Here is an 18,430-nt window from a genome sequence, read left to right on the forward strand (position 1 = left end):
AGATTCTTTACCAACAGAGCTACAAGGGAAGCCCAAAATGTCTTATCCAAAGTCAAATCTTGAAATGACTTCAGGAAATTCTCCAGCTGGCATCTCCTAAAGGAGGCATTGTAGCAATGGTTTTTATTATTATTTTTATTTTTACTGAGGTATAGTTGATTTATAATGTTAAGTTTCAGGTGTACAAAACAGTGATTCACAATTTTCAAAGGTTATAATCTGTTTGTACTTATAAAATATTGGCTATATTCCCTGTGTTGTACAATATACCCATGTAGCTTATTTATTTTATACGTAGTAGCTTGTACCTCTTAATCCTCTACCCATATCTGGCCCTTCCCCCTTCCCTCTCTCTCCTGGTAACCATAGTCTGTTTCTTTTTGGTTATATTCTTTAGTAATGGTTTTAATTAAGATAACAGGTCTCAACATGGAGGTTTTATTTTTGGCTAATAAAAATTTTAAAGATTATTTAGTTAAAAACTAAGTATCTCAGCAAATTTATATGCCAATTCAATAGAACACAAAAGTAGAAATCAGACTCTTCAGATCTCCAAGTGGATTATAATGTTACAATCACTGAAACAGTGTGGCCAGAGTAGAGAGAGTTCAGTGGGATGAAATTCAGAAACAGATCTGGTAGGGAAGGATTGTATTAACAGGTATGGCTCTGGTAAAGATGGCAATTGCCTCCCAACATCCACCCTCCTTTACTAAGAGAATCTCTGTGTCGGTGACAGCAGAACCATACCCCTCTAAAAGACTTTTCCCCCAGCCTCTGTTGTAGAGGAGTAGTCAATGAAATACAGTGTGGGGTATCTGGGAAGGCTCTTCAGATGAACCTGATTCAGGGCAGATGGTATGCTAGTGTGGCTTTCTCTCCTCGTTGATCCACTTTTCTGCTTGGAATTCTCACATGATGGCTAGTGTTGTAGCAACCACCTTAGGACCGTGAACAGGCCAAGAGAACACTAGCAACCTCAGCCCCCAATCCTCAAACCATGCAACCAGCAGCAACCACCCACTCTACAGCTTTATTATGTTAGAAAAATAAGCCTGTATATGTGTAAGCAAATTTGCAAAGATGCAACTCTGAAAGAACATATGAAAATGGTAATGCTTCACACACACACGAATAAAGCTTAAATTGAAACCACGTTAAAGTGTCCACTTGAACAACAGTATAATCCTGTATATAGGCAAGCACAAATGTGTCTCACATGAGGCTGAAACTCTCATCTGTTTGGATTTAGAGGCAAACGGTGGCTTTAGATAAACCTCTGAAGAAGAGCAAACTCTCAGAGTTACCAATTTAACCCTGATACTGGCATGCACGGAGCAGTCTGCTCCCAGGCCTCCGGTGAGCTCTCTTCGGCTTACAGCACACCCCCTGTGGGATCTCTGAAGGTCACCTTGCAGTTTTGGCTGCCTTCTTGGGAGCATGTTTTGCAACAAGCTTGTTGTATGTCAAGAAACAGAGGATCAGCACCATGGAGGGTGAAGTGTGTGCAGTGGTTCTTCCCTCCTCCTCTTACATGCTCCCCTTCCTCTCCTCCTTGCCAGACCCTCAGCTGCCTCCATCTCACCCTCCTGCTTTATTTGTGTATAGCATTAACGTTTGGAATTTAAAGCCAAGGTTTCTGAATTGAAGTCCTAACTGCACTGACAAGAGGTCACTAATCTCTTTAGAACTCTGCCTCCTCATCTGTGAAAGATGGTCAGGGGTACTCACTCCCATGAACACGGTGATGACTAACTCAGCTCATGAACTGGCAGGAAAAGCCATTAGGTGCCATTTGAGAAAACCATTAAAAAAAATCAGTAATGTTAAAAAGTTTTGTTCCTTAGCCTATCCTAGAAAAGCTGTCCCATAAATGCTGGCGAGGTCATGGGTGGGTGAGTGGCTGGATAGATGGATGGAAAAATGGGTGGCTGGCTGGCTGGAGAGGTAGATGGACACGGATGGAGTCACGGTTAAAATTTTAACCATTTTTTTCTCTTTTAAAAAAATTTCAGTTGAAGGATAATTGTTTTACAGAATTTTGCTGTTTTCTGTCAAACATCAACATGAATTAGCCATGCTGCTGCTAAGTCACTTCAGTCGTGTCCGACTCTGTGTGACCCCATCGACGTCAGCCCACCAGGCTCCCCCATCCCTGGGATTCTCCAGGCAAGAACACTGGAGTGGGTTGCCACTTCCTTCTCCAATACGTGAAAGTGAAAAATGAAAGTGAAGTTGTTCAGTCGTGTCCGACTCTTAGCAACCCCATGGACTGCAGCCTACCAGGCTCCTCCGTCCATGGGATTTTCCAGGCAAGAGTACTGGAGTGGGGTGCCATTGCCTTCTCCGTGAATTAGCCACAGGTATACATATATCCCCTCTCTTCCATCTCCCTCCCATCCCACCCCTCTAGGTTGGTGCAGAGCCCCTGTTTGGGTTTCCTGAGACATACAGCAAATCCCCGTTGGCTATCTATTTTACACATGGTGATGTAAGTTTCCATGTTACTCTCTCCATACATCTCACCCTCTCCTCCCCTCTCCCCGTGTCCATAAGTCTGTTCTCTATCCACATGTTTCTTTTCTTTTTTAAAAATTAATTAATTTTAATTGGAGGCTAATTACTTTACAATACTATAGTGGTTTTGCCATACATTGACATGAGTCAGCCATGGGTGTACCTGTGTCCCCCATCCTGAACCCCCTCCCACCTCCCTCCCCATCCCATCCCTCTGGGTTGTCCCAGTGGACCAGCTTTAAGTGCCCTGTTTCATGCACTGAACTTGGACTGGCAATCTATTTCACATATGGTAATATACATGTTTCAATGCTATTCTCCCAAATCATCCCACCCTCACCTTCTCCCACAGGATCCAAAAAATCTGTTCTTTACATCTGTATCTCTTTTGCTATCTTGCATATAGGGTCGTCGTTGCCATCTTTCTAAATTCCATACATAAACATTAGTATACTGTATTGGTGTTTTTCTTTCTGACTTACTTCACTCTGTATAATAGGCTCCAGTTTCATCCACCTCATTAGAACTGATTCAAATGCATTCTTTTTAATAGCTGAGTAATAGTCCATAGTGTATATGTACCATAGCTTTCTTATCCATTCGTCTGCTGATGGACATCTAGGTTGCTTCCATGTCCTAGCTATTGTAAACAGTGCTGCGATGAACATTGGGGTACACATGTCTCTTTCAATTCTGGTTTCCTTGGTGTGTGTGCCTAGCAGTGGGATTGCTGGGTCGTATGGGAGTTCTATTTCCAGTTTTTTAAGGAATCTCCACACTGTTCTCCATAGCGGCTGTACTAGTTTGCATTCCCACCAACAGTGTAAGAGGGTTCCTTTTCTCCACACCCTCTCCAGCATTTACTGCTTGTAGACTTTTTGATGGCAGCCATTCTGACCAGCATGAGATGGTACCTCATTGTGGTTTTGATTTGCATTTCTCTGATAATGAGTGATGTTGAGCATCTTCTCATGTGTTTGTTAGTCATCTGTCTGTCTTCTTTGGAGAAATGTCTGTTTAGTTCTTTGGCCCATTTTTCGATTGGGTCATTTATTTTTCTGGTATTGAGCTACATAAGCTGCTTGTATATATTTGAGATTAATTCTTTGTCAGTTGCTTCGTTTGCTGTGGTTCAGTGGCATTAAGTGCATTCACACTGTTGTACAACCATCACCAGTACTCATCTGCAGAACTTATCATCTTCCCGAAGCGAAACTCTGTGTCCATCAAACACTAAACACTCCCCTCTCCATGGCCCCTGGCAACCGCCACTCTAGCTCATCTTCCTATGAGTTAGATTACTCTAAGAACCTTGTTTTAGAGGAATCATGCAATATGTCACTTCATAGCTGGTTTCTCTCACTTAACACCAAGTCTTCAAGGTTCACTCACATTATAGAGCATGTGAAAATTTCCTTCCTTTTAAGGCTGTATAGTATTTCCTCGGATGTACAAAACCACATTTTGTTTTTCCATTTGTGGAAAGTGTCTGTTTACGGACACTTGCATTGCTTCTACCTTTTGGCTACTATGAATGCTGCTGCTATGGACATGAGTGAACAAATACTAGCTCATGTCTTTGCTTTCACTTGTGTTCATATTTTACACGTCTTTATTTTTATATACCCTATTTCTATCCCCCTTCACTGGCTGCCTATCCATCCAGCAAACATTTACTGTGTGTCTACTACGTCCCAGGCAGGCATGGTGTTAGATTCTGGAGAGATGCAACTAGAGACTAAGCTGTCTGGCAGAATAAATACACAGAGAAAGAACTACTGAGGTTCTGAAAGACTTGACAATACAATTTGAGGAATCCCAGTGATTTTGTTACATTTAAATTTTGTTGTTTAGAAATAAACTCCCAGAAAAGGTAAGGCACTAGCTAGCATTTGGAAAAGTTTCTTTTCTTTAGGGATTCTTTTGCTGTGGTGTTCATCTTATGTTAGGGCTTCTCTGGTAGCTCAGACAGTAAAGAATCTGCCTGCAATGTGGCAGACCCAGGTTTGAGCCCTGGGTTGGGAAGATCCCCAAGAGAAATGAATGGCTACCCACTCTAGTATTCTTGCCTGGAGAATTCCATGGACAGAGGAACCCGGTGTGCTACATACGGTCCAGGGTCGCAGAGTCAGACATGACTGAGTGCCTTTCACCTTTTCGCTTTTCCTTAGCATCTCCCCTCTGGTTCCACATCCCTTCTTCCAGTTCTACAATCCCCACATCCCTCCAGCAGTGTTTTCCCATGATCCAACGTTTGCGACTGACTTTGTGCCTACCTTGCGTGTCACTCCGCTTCTCTCTCCCAACCCATCAGCTTCGACATCTCTCTGCGCCTGCCTGAGAGTAGGGCAGGCTGTGGCTGGAAGGGCTGAAGGAGGGAGAACCTGGGAAGCCGATGGCTGGCAGACAGCCCTCCTTGTTGCCCCGTAGAAGGAATGTGGGGGCGTGGGGAAAGGACGCCACAGTGCAAATATTCCAGCCATGCTGCAGCGATGCAGAGAAGAAGGAAGGGAAAAGGAACACAGGGACTGTGCTACGCCCTGTTCATGCTGATCCTGGGCTTGCCCTCTGCTGCCATCCAAACGAGTTCTGCCATGGTCTCGGTAGGATCTGGTAGATGACCAGGAGAAACACCAAGGTCTACCTAAACAGGACTGAAAAACAGGGTTTCCAAGGTTCTGCAGAACCTTTATCCAAGAGCAGACCGGCTGACAGATCTGAGTCTGAGCACAGCCAGGAAGCCTTCCTTCACAGCGACCATCTCATCTGTTTCCCCCTGAACTACACTGGAAGAACAACAAGGGGGGCAGGGGGGAAGGGAAAGCAATCAAAGAGGCAGAAGTACAGGATATCGAGGAGATTCCCTAGAGATCACAAGTAGTTCCCTCGTCACCCAGCACTTTTTTTTTTCTTGCCATGCTAAGCTAGAATGTCACATCAGAGAAGGTTTGGCAGCATCCTAGAGGAGGAAAGTAGGCTTGGATTTTATTGGGATTTTTTGCAGTTTGGTTTAAAGCTGGTCTTCCAAAGCAGCGTGAGGAGGAGGGAGAGCGCTTGAGGAGGACTGCATAAAGTGCTAGTTGCTTAGTCGTGTCCAGTGCTTTCGACCCCACGGACTTTAGCCCGACAGGCTCCTCTGTCCATGGGCTTTCCCAGGCAAGAACACTGGAGTGGGTAGCCATTTCCTTCTCCAGGGGATCTTCCCAACCAGGGATGGAACCCAGGTCTCCTGCACTGCAGGTGGATTCTTTACCAGCCGAGCCACCGGGGAAGCCCGGGACTGGACCAGGATCATGAATGGCATGAGAGTGCAGGAGTCCAGGCATTTTTTCATGCTCTAGCAACAAGAATTCTCGCCATAAAATCGTTCTGCTTTCTGACTTTTAAAACTTTTGTGTGTGTGTGATTATATTATCTACCTGTACTCCTTTAAGGATCATATATGAGCAAAATTTCACATTAAAAAAAAACCATTAAATAACCCTAATCTCCCAGCAAAATACAGAATTGACCACAAAATATCTGAATTCTAGAGCCTGGATGGGTAGGATCCTGAAGCAGAGAGAAATGACAAGGCATATTTTTTTTGCTTCCCATTAGTTGGAAATTTCTGAATTCACCTTAATCTGACCGTTTAACAAGCTGAAACTTACCTTGGGTCACCCAGGCAAAAAACCAAGACGCTGCAAGACGCTGATGGTATAAACATAATAGGGAGGGAAAAGCAATTGTCAGAGACAACTGCTCCTGCCTAATGTGCTAGAAGACTGAACCATGGGGGGCACTCAGGAAGGAGCTGGGAAACACGCCTCACACGGAGAAACCACGCGAGGGGCACTTCCTGAACAGCAGTAATTTAAATGCAAACACCAAGGAGGCTGATGACAAGCATTCTTCCGATTTTAGGCCCCCCAGGGTCTGTGAAGATGCCAAGTTTTTAAGCCTCATTAACTGTGACAAAGGCCTCTAACCAAGATGCTCAGGTTGTCATTATTTCCTCGGGCCAGGACACCAGCAGAGAGATCAGCAGAGGGCTCAAAGGTTTACGTGAAAAAAGGACAGAAGGAGGACCCAAACAGATCTGGGCAGACTTGGACCTAGCAAGATGACACTGAACAGAGATAAATACAAACGCTAACAGTCAGGTCCAAGAAATTAACTGCATCGTACCAGATGGAGAAATGGGATTTCACAGAAGCATCTGGAGAGAATGGTTCAGGGTTTTGGCTGACTATATTCAGGAGTCCCAGTTTGTTTGGTACAAGACTGCCAAAAGATTTTTAAAAGGCAGAAAAACCAAAGCAGAAACCAAACCAGTATAATCCTGGACAACGTGAAAACCACAAGCTGTAGAACGTGAGAGCCTAAAGGGATCTTAGCATCCTCCATCAGTGTAGACTGTGGGACAGAGGCACGGATGGGTCTGTGTCTGGGTACCACCCTCTACCAGGACACTGTCTGATGGAAAAGCAAGCAGCACAGTGAGTTAGTGACCACAGGAGGGAAACGGAAGGCCAAGACCAAAGAAGGGAAAAAACAAAGAGGCATGAAAGCTGGCTCCAAATATTAAATCATAGGTTTACTAGGCCCCATTTGCAGAGGTTCTGATTCAGCCAGTCTGATGGCTGCAGAATCTGCATTTCTAACAAGTTCCCAGGTGACGCTGGTGCAGTTTGTCCAGGGATCACACTTGGAAAACCAGTGCTCTAAGGAACAACATCATTGTTTTCACAATATATATATTTCTAAGATTTTACTAAGACACAATGGCCTGTTTTCCGGTAAGTCCAAATTAGGGAGAATTTACTGGTTTTGAAACGCCACACATTTGTATTTAAGAATATGCTCCTTTTATAAACCTCATTGGTTAGCAGAAGTTCCACCTTTGCTTTCTGACCCTTAGTGTTTCTTATTAGTTCAGCTTCACAAAGCAGACTTCTGCTTCCATTTCTGGCATTTTTATATAATAGGCAATTTCCCTCTGGCCTTCTACTTTTCCTGAATTTTCTATTGTGTTCAGCAAATCAAGCTTCATTACATATTAAGATGTGACCTGCTTTTACCAAATGGTATCTGGTTTCCCACATCTTCTAAAATAGTAAATGTTGACCCAATCCTTTCCCTTAAAATCTACACTGAGCACGCCATACCTGGGGGCTCATTAGGTTTTGAAGCAGCTGCATTCAACTCCTGGTTAACTTAATTTGATCTTATATATGTGAAGCCTCAGCCTGTAGAACCCACTTAGAAAATAACCAGCCTGTGGAAATGCATATAAAATGACTTGCAAAGCAATGTAAATTAATACAAAACATATATCTCTAAATTGCTTGGGAAAAGTCTGTAAGCCTTGACATTGATATTATCTGCTCTGCTTCTTGCATTCTGACAAGCAGTGACCAGATCCTTTTATGAATTTCACGCAGCATCCAGCACGTGACACTCGTTGACATGCTAAGGGGGAGGTGACCCTGCCTGTGAGTCAAGCAAATGGGATCCTGCCTTAACTTCCACCGCTGTTGGGCTCTCTGGCCTTGGACAGGATCTGAAAATTCTGAGTCTCCGATTCTACATCTGGAAGTGATGGGAATGAGCTCATCATCATAAAACCACCGGCTCTAAGGCTCACCGAGAATTCATTATGGACCAGGTACAAGGCACACAGGCACACACTGTACAAAGATGATGTACACACAAGTGTTGTGCACACACAGTGCACACGTGCCTACCTCGTGCACACAGGCAAACCTCCCCACAGCCCCTGAGCAGGGACCACAACACACACCCCCCTCCAATGTGGGGCCACATCAGAGACCAGGAAACCAGGGCAGAGAGGTAAGGAAACGTGTGCAAGGCCATACGCTAGGGAGCGGAAGGGTCAGAACCGGGACTCAGCAGTCACATCCCAGGGCCACGCTGAGCTACAGTGCCGCTCTGTTCATGGTTTCCATCTATGTTCCTCCTCCTCATTACATTTCCAGATCTACAAAGTAAAACTTCAAATTTCACGGTCACGTGGGCTTCAAAACATTGTTTCAGTAGATGGGGAACAGTGTTGGCTTCTGTGGCCTCTGCCCTCAGTCATTCTCAGGGGACCAGGAACTGGACATCACCATAGCCCCACCTGCCCCCGCCTGCCCAAGTGAGCTCATTCAAAGTCAGTTTGATAACTACTGACTGCCCACCTATCCTGAGGGTACTTAGCGTGATGCCAAGCGCCAACCCTAACTTACTGCCCAAAATATGCCATTCACTCTTACCTCCCTCTGTGCAGACCTTGTGGCGTTTAGTAAATGTGCCTCTCAAAGGAGACAAATTTACAGCTGCCCCCACTTCCCACCCCCAAAGGAAATCCTCCTTTCACTCACTGCCACACAGCCTGATTCTGTGGATACTGTTTCTCTGCAAATACAAGCATGATACGATTCAATAGCAGCTTAATCGATCATTTCTCACAGAGAATTGATTCTTAGAAAGTGCAACAGAGGAACCGCTCTCTGCAGTAACCTCCTGACTTTTAAAGATTTTACTTCCTCAAGAGGCCATCAACAAAAGCTGTCAAAACTGACAGCTAGGTTCTAGACTGTCTTAGACTGATAGGTGGTTTAATAAGGGCATGCTTCTGTAAAACCAGAAGAGGTGACTTCTATCTACCAAACCACATGAACATTTAATTTAATATTGAATATCATTCCCAAAGCCCTTAATCTTCTGGTTTGCCTCTTTTCAGTTTAAAGGACGAGAAGAGGGAACGACAAGTGCCTAAGGGCGAAGGTCATCTCTCCCTCATCCAGCGAGAGGAAAACACGGTTCCCACTACAACCACAGGAAAGCCTCGCCGAGGCAGGACAGCTCGGTCCTGAAATACACATTCAGTATCCATCAGCTCGCACTGTTCCTACGTGAAGACGGTAAACTGACTCTCGGATCCTCGGAGGCTCCCAGCTCGATGGAGGAGGTGCCGCCACCTCACAAGGGGACGATCCGGGCCAGCTCTGCGGTAGGGAAACTTGACCGTAAAAAGCGCAGAAGCTCGTCCCAGCGGCAGGCGCGGCGGGGAGGACCGCTCCGCAGCTTCTGATCCGCGACCTCCTGAGGGACGCGCACTCCCACCTGGTCCTAAAGGAGAAGCCACGCCAGCAGCCCATTCCCGCGCCCGCCCCCTCGCCTCCGCCGCCCCCGGGCAGCGCGGCTCGGCGCCGCGGGTCCAGGGCTGCGGAGAGGCCGGCGATGGCGCGGCACAGCGCGCGTCCGACCCCCGGCTCCGCAGGTCCCTCGCGGACCCGCCCCTCGCCCCTCACCTGGGCGGCTCTCAGTGGCCCGGAGGACCGAGACCCAGGACCGCCAGCCCCGGAAGGGGCGCGTCGGGGAGCCGCGTCCTCACCGCTCCGGGAGAGCCCGGGACGACACCCTGGCGCGGGTGCGCCTGGCTGCTCCCGGCCTCCCAGCCCGGCCCTGCCCGGCCCCGGGAGCCCGGGAAGCGGGCGCCACGGCCGCGTCTCTGCAGGACAGCCTCAGGCAGACGCTCGCTGGCCGCCCCGCAGCCGGCCGGCCTCGGAGAACTTTCCAGCGTCCGGCCGCCGGCAGGGGCCCCCGAGTCAACGAGGGCGCGCAGCCCGGCCAGGGCTCAGCTAGGCTTGCGCCGCGGCTGCCCCGGGCCGACCCCTTCCTACCTACCTCTCCCTCCCCCGCCGAGCGACGGACGCGGCGCCCAAGTTCTCCCCGGCGGGGAAGTGAAAGTCGTGAGGAAGGGGTCCCGGGCATCCGTGGCTGGGCCAGGAGCCCCGCACGCTGGCCCCGAGCGCTCCTCGCCGGCCTGCGTGGCCGAGTGGACTTACGAAAAGGGAGCGGGGGATCCCCGGGCGCGGAGTCCCGGCGGATGGACGAGTCGCTCCGGCCCGGCCGCGACCTGAGCTTCAGACTCCCGGCCCCCCGGCGGCGGCTGGCTCCGGGCTCTCGCCTCCTCCTCGTCCTCCGCCGCCACCTCCGCGGCGCGCCCGGCTGGGGAGTCGCTCTCCGCCGGCCGGGGGCTGGGAGCGCGCTGAGCGGCCCCCGTGACGTGGAGGGAAAGGAGGAGCGCCGCCGCCGCGCTCCCGCAGAGGGAGCTCCGGTCCCGCACTCCGGGGCCCCGGCGCCGCGCCCGGGACTTCCCAGGTGCGCGGTGCGCTGCGCTCTCCGCCGCCGCTCGGAGCGTCAGCCCGCTTCGGTTGCCTCCCCGCGTTCAACAGCAAGAAAGCGGAGGTCTGGAGAGCTAAGTGACTTGCCCAGAGATGATCAGAGGGCGGTGACAGAGCAAACACATCTGCGACTCCTTGCTTTTTCCTCTGCGAGGGTCCGCTCCTGCAGGGATCGCCTCGCTCTCACTGGTTAAGACCCACAGGTCAGTGTCCCAGGCAGCCTGGAGAAATATCATCTAGGAGCGGCGTGGGAAGGTGGAGGTTTATGCCCCATAAATAGACTACAAAGTTGTTTTTCCGTCTGTACCTGCAGTTCAAATAGACACTCTAAGGCTTCCTCTTTACCCTCAAGCGGGGGTGAGGGTGGCGGACCGTGCCGGCGCGGTATCCGGTCCCATTTCTGTTCACCCAATTGCCGGAAACACGCCTACTTAACCAACTGGGCAATATCTACGCCTCAGCCTTGGTGGTGGGTTCCTGTGAATAGACTCTGAGAATTGGATGCCCTACCTTCCAGACCTTCTAATTCCCGACCTTCCAGACGTCTCTCGCGGCGCTCCGAGTCCTTGGCGGCCAGCGAGGCTCCTGGGGGCCCGCCTTCCAGGCCAGGGATGCACCTGGGAAGTCAGTCCCAGCCGGTTTCTTCCTTCCGTCCTCACTTAACCCGTGTTGACTGAGCGCCTGCTGTATGCCAGATGTGTTGGTGCGGAGCCAGATCGGACCAGGTAAAACTGGTTAGGCCTTGCAACCCAGGAATCCTAAAAGAGGGAGCTGCTTGGGACCCCATATCCTTTACTCCTAGGCTCTGGAATCAGCCCACAGTAGTAGAGACTCTGAGACCACCCTGCCTTAAAAAAAAAGAAAAAATCCCCTGTGTTTCGAAAAGCAAGTATTTTAATAAATACTTTAATACCTTGCAGACTTATTTTCAAGCAAATGGCCAACTTTGCATTCATCTCTCCAGTGGGACCCCCCTGTTTCTGGAAGAATCATTAAAGGTCACATTATTCACCCTTCTGGTCTCCCTTAGGATGATGATAAGAACAACTAAGCCTTCTGTTACCTGTTGTGAGCACTGTTCTAAGCACTTCGTGCAGATTAATCTTTCAACCCTCACAATTTTATGAGGGAGATGCTATTTTTTCTATTCTGATTTTCCAGAGGCTGCTTCTGTTGCTAAATCGAGTCAGTCGTGTCCAACTCTGTGTGACCCCATAGATGTCAGCCCACCAGGCTCCTCCGTCCATGGGATTTTCTAGGCAAGAGTACTGGAGTGGGTCGCCAGAGGAGAGGGAGGCAAATAACTTGCCAGTAAATGGCAGAACGGGAACTCAGACCAGCATGGTGGGTCCCAGTGTCCATGCTGTAACAGCTGAGGAAACTGTGACTTCCAGGGCTCAGTAGTCCACCAGCCACCATCAGCCTGGCTCCCACCATAGACCCCCAGTTATTTAAGCAAGGGCTGCTATGAAATCCATGCACATGTAGTTTCTCCCAAATTGGTCAGTTAAAAAATTTGGATATATCATATCATAAAGTAGTTGTCCATTCACTTGCTTGCACCCCTGTTTTCAACTCCAGGATCAACCTGTTTGTCATAAAGTAAACTGTTTCTATGATAAGACCTTAAAAAAGACCTGTATGGATTTCCCTGGTGGTCCAGTAGTTAAGAATCTGCCTTCCAGTGCAGAGGGCACCCATTAGATCCCTGGCTCAGGAACTAAAGGTCCCACATGATGTGGGACAGCTGAGCCTGAGAGCTGAAGATCCCAAATGCTGCCAGTAAGACCCAACACAGCCAGAACAGAATTAAATAAATACATATTAAAAAGTACCCTTACCGTAATGCTTGTAAATGCTTTCCTTTCTACCCAGACTATATTCAGTTCATTCCCTGTCCCCTTCATCTACCCTCTTCCCTTAAAGCCTTGCTCTCATCTGCATCCCAGGTCTTCAGAAAGGATGCCTCTGAGCTGCATGTGTGTGTGTGTATGCTCAGTCACGTCCAATTCTTGTGACCCCATGGACTGCAGCCCACCAGGCTCCTCTGTCCATGGGGTTTCCCAGGCAAGAATACTAGCCACTTCCTTCTCCAGGGGATCTTCCCAACTCAAGAATCAAACCTGTGTCTTCTGTGTTGGCAGGTGGCTTCCTTACAGCTGAGCCACCAGGAAGCCCCTAGGCTGGATGGCGGCCCCCTAAGGCCTCCACTACCCTCCACAGTGTGCATAGCATGCCTCGGGTATTAGTTTCCCAGGACTGCCATAACAAGTCACTACTAAACGGATGACTGCGGACAGCATAAATTTATTCTCTCACAGTTTAGAGTTTAGAAGTGTGAAATCAAGGCATTGGCCAGACTGTGCTCTCTTTGAAGGATCTTAAGTCCAGTATGGGCTTCCCTGGTGGCTCAGTGGTAAAGAATCTGCCTGCCAATGCGGGAGACTAGGGTTCGATCCCTGGGTCAAGAAAGATGCCCTGGAGGAGGAAATGGTAACCCACTCCAGTATTCTTGCCGAGGAAATCTCATGGACAGAGCCTGGTGGGCTGCAACCCATGGGGCTGCAGAGGAGTCAGACATGACTTAGAGAGAAAGCAACAACAACAAAGTCCAATATGACCTATTCATAACTTGATTCCATATGCAAAGACATGAACTTTGAGTGGACACTAATTAACCCAGTACAATCCCCAAAAGTCACTGTTAACGAAAACATATTGTTGGAGCTAAGAATACAAAGAGGCATGCATAAATCACAGACCTTGCCCTCAAAGAAAGACTGTAGTTACAGAGGTAGTAACTACACAGTAACTACACATCTTGTACTCAGAACATGCATCACCAGTAAGACAGGAGATGCTTAGAATCAGCTGACTGGGACCATATGGCAGCGATGCCAGAGGAGTTCAGCCAAAGGGACATAGTCCCTGAGGATACCACTAAAGGACTTCACTCAGAGCAGAGGGCGTTCCAAGCAGGCCCTTGAAGGAAACGTAGGAAAAACGAAGTGAAGGGAAGAGGGCTTGTCAAAAGCCCTGGAAGAATCTTACTTCTGAAGTTTTGCTGTAGAAATGGGAGGCTGAAAAGGATGTAGGTAAGTACCATTCAGCGTGGAAGAACTCAGCCAATTACTCTGACTGTGATAATACTATGCTGTAATGCTGCAGCATTGAGCATGCTGTGAAGTGGCCTCTCATTCATTCATGTTATTTGGTCTTTATGGCAATACAGAGTGCTGTTATACGACCACGGATCCTGGGCTCAAACGAATAGTAACGTGTCCAGGTGAATCAGCAAACCAGTTGCAGAACTGGTAGGAAACACATTGGTCTTGATATTCTTCGTTCAGGAATTCCCCCACAAAATAATGTGCCTCCTGGGTTACCCTTCCAGACCTGATTGTGTTGTTCTTGGCCCAGGAAACCATTTGAAGAAAACAGTAATCCTGCAAGAAATGGAAATGTCTTCTAAAAGTCATGTAAATCCCAAATTGGAATTGTGGTAAACCCTTCCCAGCCATCTGAATTGGTTTCATGAAACCTTATGAGGAATTTCTAATGTATTTTAAAAGTCTTCTTAGGCCTTCAGAGACATCATAGGATCCATTATCTTTCTGCAGAACTAACTTAGCTAGTTATCTTAAGGAAATAGGGCCTGAATGGAACTTGAAGGCATGCAGAGACACTGGTAAGAAGTTGAGGGGAAACTGAGTACAAAAGACAAGAAATTACACCACAGGTCAGCAGAAACTGATAATTCAAGCTGTAGGCCTGGGCTCACCAGTGTGGAGTCAAGCACAGATGACCAGATCTTGACATGTTTTGGAGCCTTTCTAATAAGAATTTGTCACAGGCTACCAACGGGAAGCAAGCAGGAAGTCTAGCCTGGAGTTGACTGTCTGATACTTAATATGCTTCTCTGGATTTTCCTTTCCTTAGCAAGCATGTAGCTTGCCAGATTCTCTGCTGGCTGAGTGTTTAAAGGTATATTTAAGGATGAAATGCTTTTGAGACTAATGTGATTCACTGAACTCTTGCTTGTGCAAAATGCTGCACTGGTTGCTATGGAAGAATACAAAAATACAACAGCCCTTGACCTTGGAGAAAATCCCATTCAATTTAGGAGACATGAGACATATAAAGTATTCATGATATAAATGAGACTAAATGAAATTTGTAAGCAGTTTCTCATGTTTAGATACAACTTCTCACAATGAGGCCCTCCCAGCTCCCCTTTTTAAAACCATGTCCTGCTTTGAAGAAAGGACCAGGAGGGGTTAGATGAGTGGGACAGAGGGGTGTGGGGGTGGTGGGAGCGCTAGTGACTGAGAGCACTGTCCAGGCCCCGAGCTGAGGGAGTTTCACAGAAAAGCACTTCAATGGAAGAGCTTACTCCCGGGAAAATACAGAGAAAGAGGGGCCCCTAAGGTTGGGGAAGTAGTAGGCTTTTCCCTGTATGTTGACTGCGGGACTTGTGTCGTTTGGTTTGGCTCCTAAAGGAAAAGGAAACCCACCGCTACAGACTTACGGCTCCAGGGCTCACGTTACTACACATAAAGTCATTTGTGCCACAGAGCTAAGCTCTTCCAAATTTAACTGTTCACTCCTTTTTTTATCCTGGTTTTTTTATTTGGATGAGAATCACCACTTTCTTTTTTCCCCCCTTTTTAAAAAAATAGAAGTACAGCTGGTTTATAATGCATCGGCTTCATGGGTACAGCAAAGTGATTCAGTTATACACACATGTATGTGCTTTTTCAGATTCTTTTCCATTACAGGTTATTACAAGATATTGCAAACCAAGATTTTTTTAAACCTCTTCATTTCTCTCACCAGCATTTCTTTTGGGGACACTTTTACACAGAGAGACACGGCTTCTGTTCTGTTTAATCATTTCACGACAGTTAATGAGTAGGCAATAATGAACAGAACCAAAAAAGCCGTGCTGCATGAAGATGCTGGGGGATTGGCAAGGCTCATCCACCAGCTGGATCACTTGCCTCACCACTTCCTTGCCTCCAGCTTTGAAGGACATGAGCCAACTTCGTATCTCAGCCACAAGGCCAGACATCATTGAACATTAAGGTGTCTCATGAACAGCTAAAAACAGAAATGTTAATTGCTTTTACCTTTAGAAGTATCGCTACTTTACATTATAGCTTCAAATGTTTGCATCTACTGTTCCTACTTTAAAGGAGCCTAAATGAAAGAATATGAACTTACAAATATGGCCAAGGAATTTAGAAGTTAACTGTGCAGCCTATATGAGGCACTTTAAGATACAGGCAACTTGATCTATTGTTGTTCAGTCATTAAGTAGTGCCCAACTCTTGGCAACCGCAGGGACTGCCGCACACCAGGTCCCCCTGTCCTTCACTACTACCTCCTGGAATTTGCTCGAATTCATATCCATTGAGTCAGTGATGCTATCTAACCACCTCATCCTTGACCTGGCATGGCTTCAAATTCCTTTCTTCTTATTTAACTGGTACGAGAATTCAGGACGTGAAAACATTTCACTTACATTTAAGCAGACACTTTCCACATTTCTTGGCTTTTATGTGTTTGAGAGAGATGTATCCCTGGTTTCCTTTTGCAAAGCAGGCTTCAACAAAAATGAAATGAGAAGAAATAGAAAATGAGAGAGACCAAAGCGAACCCTTGGGGAGGTTATGTGCCATTATCCCTCACAGTCTTGAGAACCCAGTGAGACTTAAAATCCAAGTTTCATGGGCACATGCATTCAATTAACAGGGTAGTTTTCCATGAAAACTGAGTTTGGGCAGTATCTCAGTTAAATAAACTTTACTTTCTTTATGCCTGGAGCTCCTAGATGGAAAAAGAGAAAGCCCTAGAGCAGGGATCGGCACACTCATACTGAAGCTCTTCCCGCAGGACTTCTGCATTCCATTTCCTACCAGTGAGCATCTCTGTCTGCCCTGCCTGCATTCACCAAAGTGAGTCAACACTGACTCCTCAGAATGTGTAGGTGGCAGTCACTCAGAAGGATGGCAACACTTCTAATCATAATGTCTCTTTTTTAGGCAGATGCTTTTGATTGAGAGAGAGGAAACATATGATACCTAACAGCATGCGTTCTGAAACCAGACTACCAGGTTTGAATCCCAGCTCTACCACTTGGTGGTACATATGTGACTTTGGGCCAGTTTACTTCATCCTATACTTTGATTTCCTCATCTGTAAAATGGGGACAATAGTTCTACCTCAAAAGGTGTGGTTAAGATTAAATGAGATAATACACTGGAAGTGCTTATAACAATGACTGGTATATGTTAAGTGCAATAAGTGCTAGCTCTTACCCCACCCCAACCTTACTCACATGCTGTTTTTTTTTACTGGCAGAGTCTGGAGTGTAAACACCTGACTACTCTTCTGCACATGGGCATGCACTTGCTTTTCTCAGCCAATGAAGGATAGCCGGCTTCCCTGGCTAGTGACTGATTTAGGGATGAGCCAAAGGTAAAATTTTGGCTAATGAAATAAACTTTTGGGGTGGTGGTGGTGTTCAAGGAAGGTTTCTTCCCAAATGATGTGCGTTGGAGGGGATGTTTCTTTCTTCTAATGATGCTGTTTCTGCATCTACATCTGCCTGAAACAGCAGAGTCATCTTGGCACCCTGAAGGGAGCTGGAAGAAAGGTGGAAACAATCATAACACTGTTGAGTTTAAAGAGCTAACCAACCCCCAGATTCCTACCTCTGGACTTGTTCTCTGAAAGAATAAAATTTCCATTTTGAATATGGTTTTCTGTTATGACTTGAATATACTCTGATATTTCTTGAGTACCTAGTATGTCTGAGATATGTTATTGGAAACACAAAGTATAAAACTATAAAGCTGACCTCGACAAGTTTTCCAGCTACCTGAAGACAAGTTTTCCAGCTACCTGAAGACAAGTTTTTCCAGTTACTTGAGAGAAATAAGCCATGAAAAGAACACTAATAATACCAAGCAGCAAATATTCAGTGCTTGGCCTGAGAAAGCAACCCAGGAGGGCATGGATGAGGAGAGGGCTCCAAGAATAAGGAAAACATAAATGGACAGAGAGGGAACATTCTTGATAGTAAACAAAATATTGGGTAGAGTTAGGGATTGTGTTAGTTTGCCAGGGCTGCCAAACCAGATGGCTTCAAGAACAGAAGATTATTTCTCTGGAGGGGAGAAGTCTAAGATCGAAGGGTCAGCGGGGTTGACTTCATTCAGGGGCCTTTCTCCTGTGTTTGCAGATGACTGCCATTTTGCTCTGTCCTTATAGCGTCTTTCACTTGTCCACACGCACCCCTGGTATCCCTCAGTACAGCCAAAAATTCTTCATAAAGGACACCAGTCAGACTGTATGAGGACCTACTTTAACTGCCTTATTTTACACATCTCTTTTAACGATTGTATCTCGAAATACAGTCACGTTCTGTGCGACTGAAAGCTAGGACTTCAACATAAGAATTTTGAGAGGACACAATTTCAGCCCATAAAAGGGATGAATGAGGAGACTAAGAGTCAAAGGTTACAGATGATTGGGAGCCTAAGCTGGGAATTATGTCAGGACCGGAGAGCAGCCGCCTCAAACCCTGGGCTGAGATTCTACTCCTGCAGCAGCAGTAAGGAAGTAAAAACAGACCTTCGGGAAGAATAATTTGGCAGTGTGCTGCAGCGTTTTATAAGGGCAAGGACTAGGCTGAGAGAAACGGTGTGAGGTTGCATGGAGTCTGGTCCTGC

General features: G+C 47.0%; 2 protein-coding genes across 6 annotated transcripts in view; one reads left to right on the plus strand and one right to left on the minus strand.

Annotated features, from left to right (window-relative positions):
• GCNT4 (glucosaminyl (N-acetyl) transferase 4) overlaps positions 1-11,324 on the minus strand; it is a 28,084-nt gene extending 16,760 nt beyond the window's left edge. The window contains exon 1 of one of the 5 annotated variants that reach the window (XM_043470682.1): positions 11,205-11,324. The gene's annotated coding sequence lies outside the window, so the exon portion shown is untranslated. The other 4 variants (XM_043470686.1, XM_043470687.1, XM_043470681.1 and 1 more) reach the window with 4 other exon arrangements.
• Positions 9,467-18,214, plus strand: LOC122444008 (translation initiation factor IF-2-like). Its single transcript, XM_043472814.1, has 3 exons — positions 9,467-9,561; positions 9,643-11,419; positions 16,590-18,214. Exons 1-2 carry the CDS (start codon positions 9,467-9,469, stop codon positions 10,886-10,888), a joined length of 1,341 nt encoding a protein of 446 aa, XP_043328749.1. The 3' UTR covers positions 10,889-11,419; positions 16,590-18,214.
• Positions 18,215-18,430: the final 216 nt, after the last annotated feature.

The sequence above is a fragment of the Cervus canadensis genome, chromosome 6 (genome assembly GCF_019320065.1).
Source record: "Cervus canadensis isolate Bull #8, Minnesota chromosome 6, ASM1932006v1, whole genome shotgun sequence".
Taxonomy (NCBI): domain Eukaryota; kingdom Metazoa; phylum Chordata; class Mammalia; order Artiodactyla; family Cervidae; genus Cervus; species Cervus canadensis.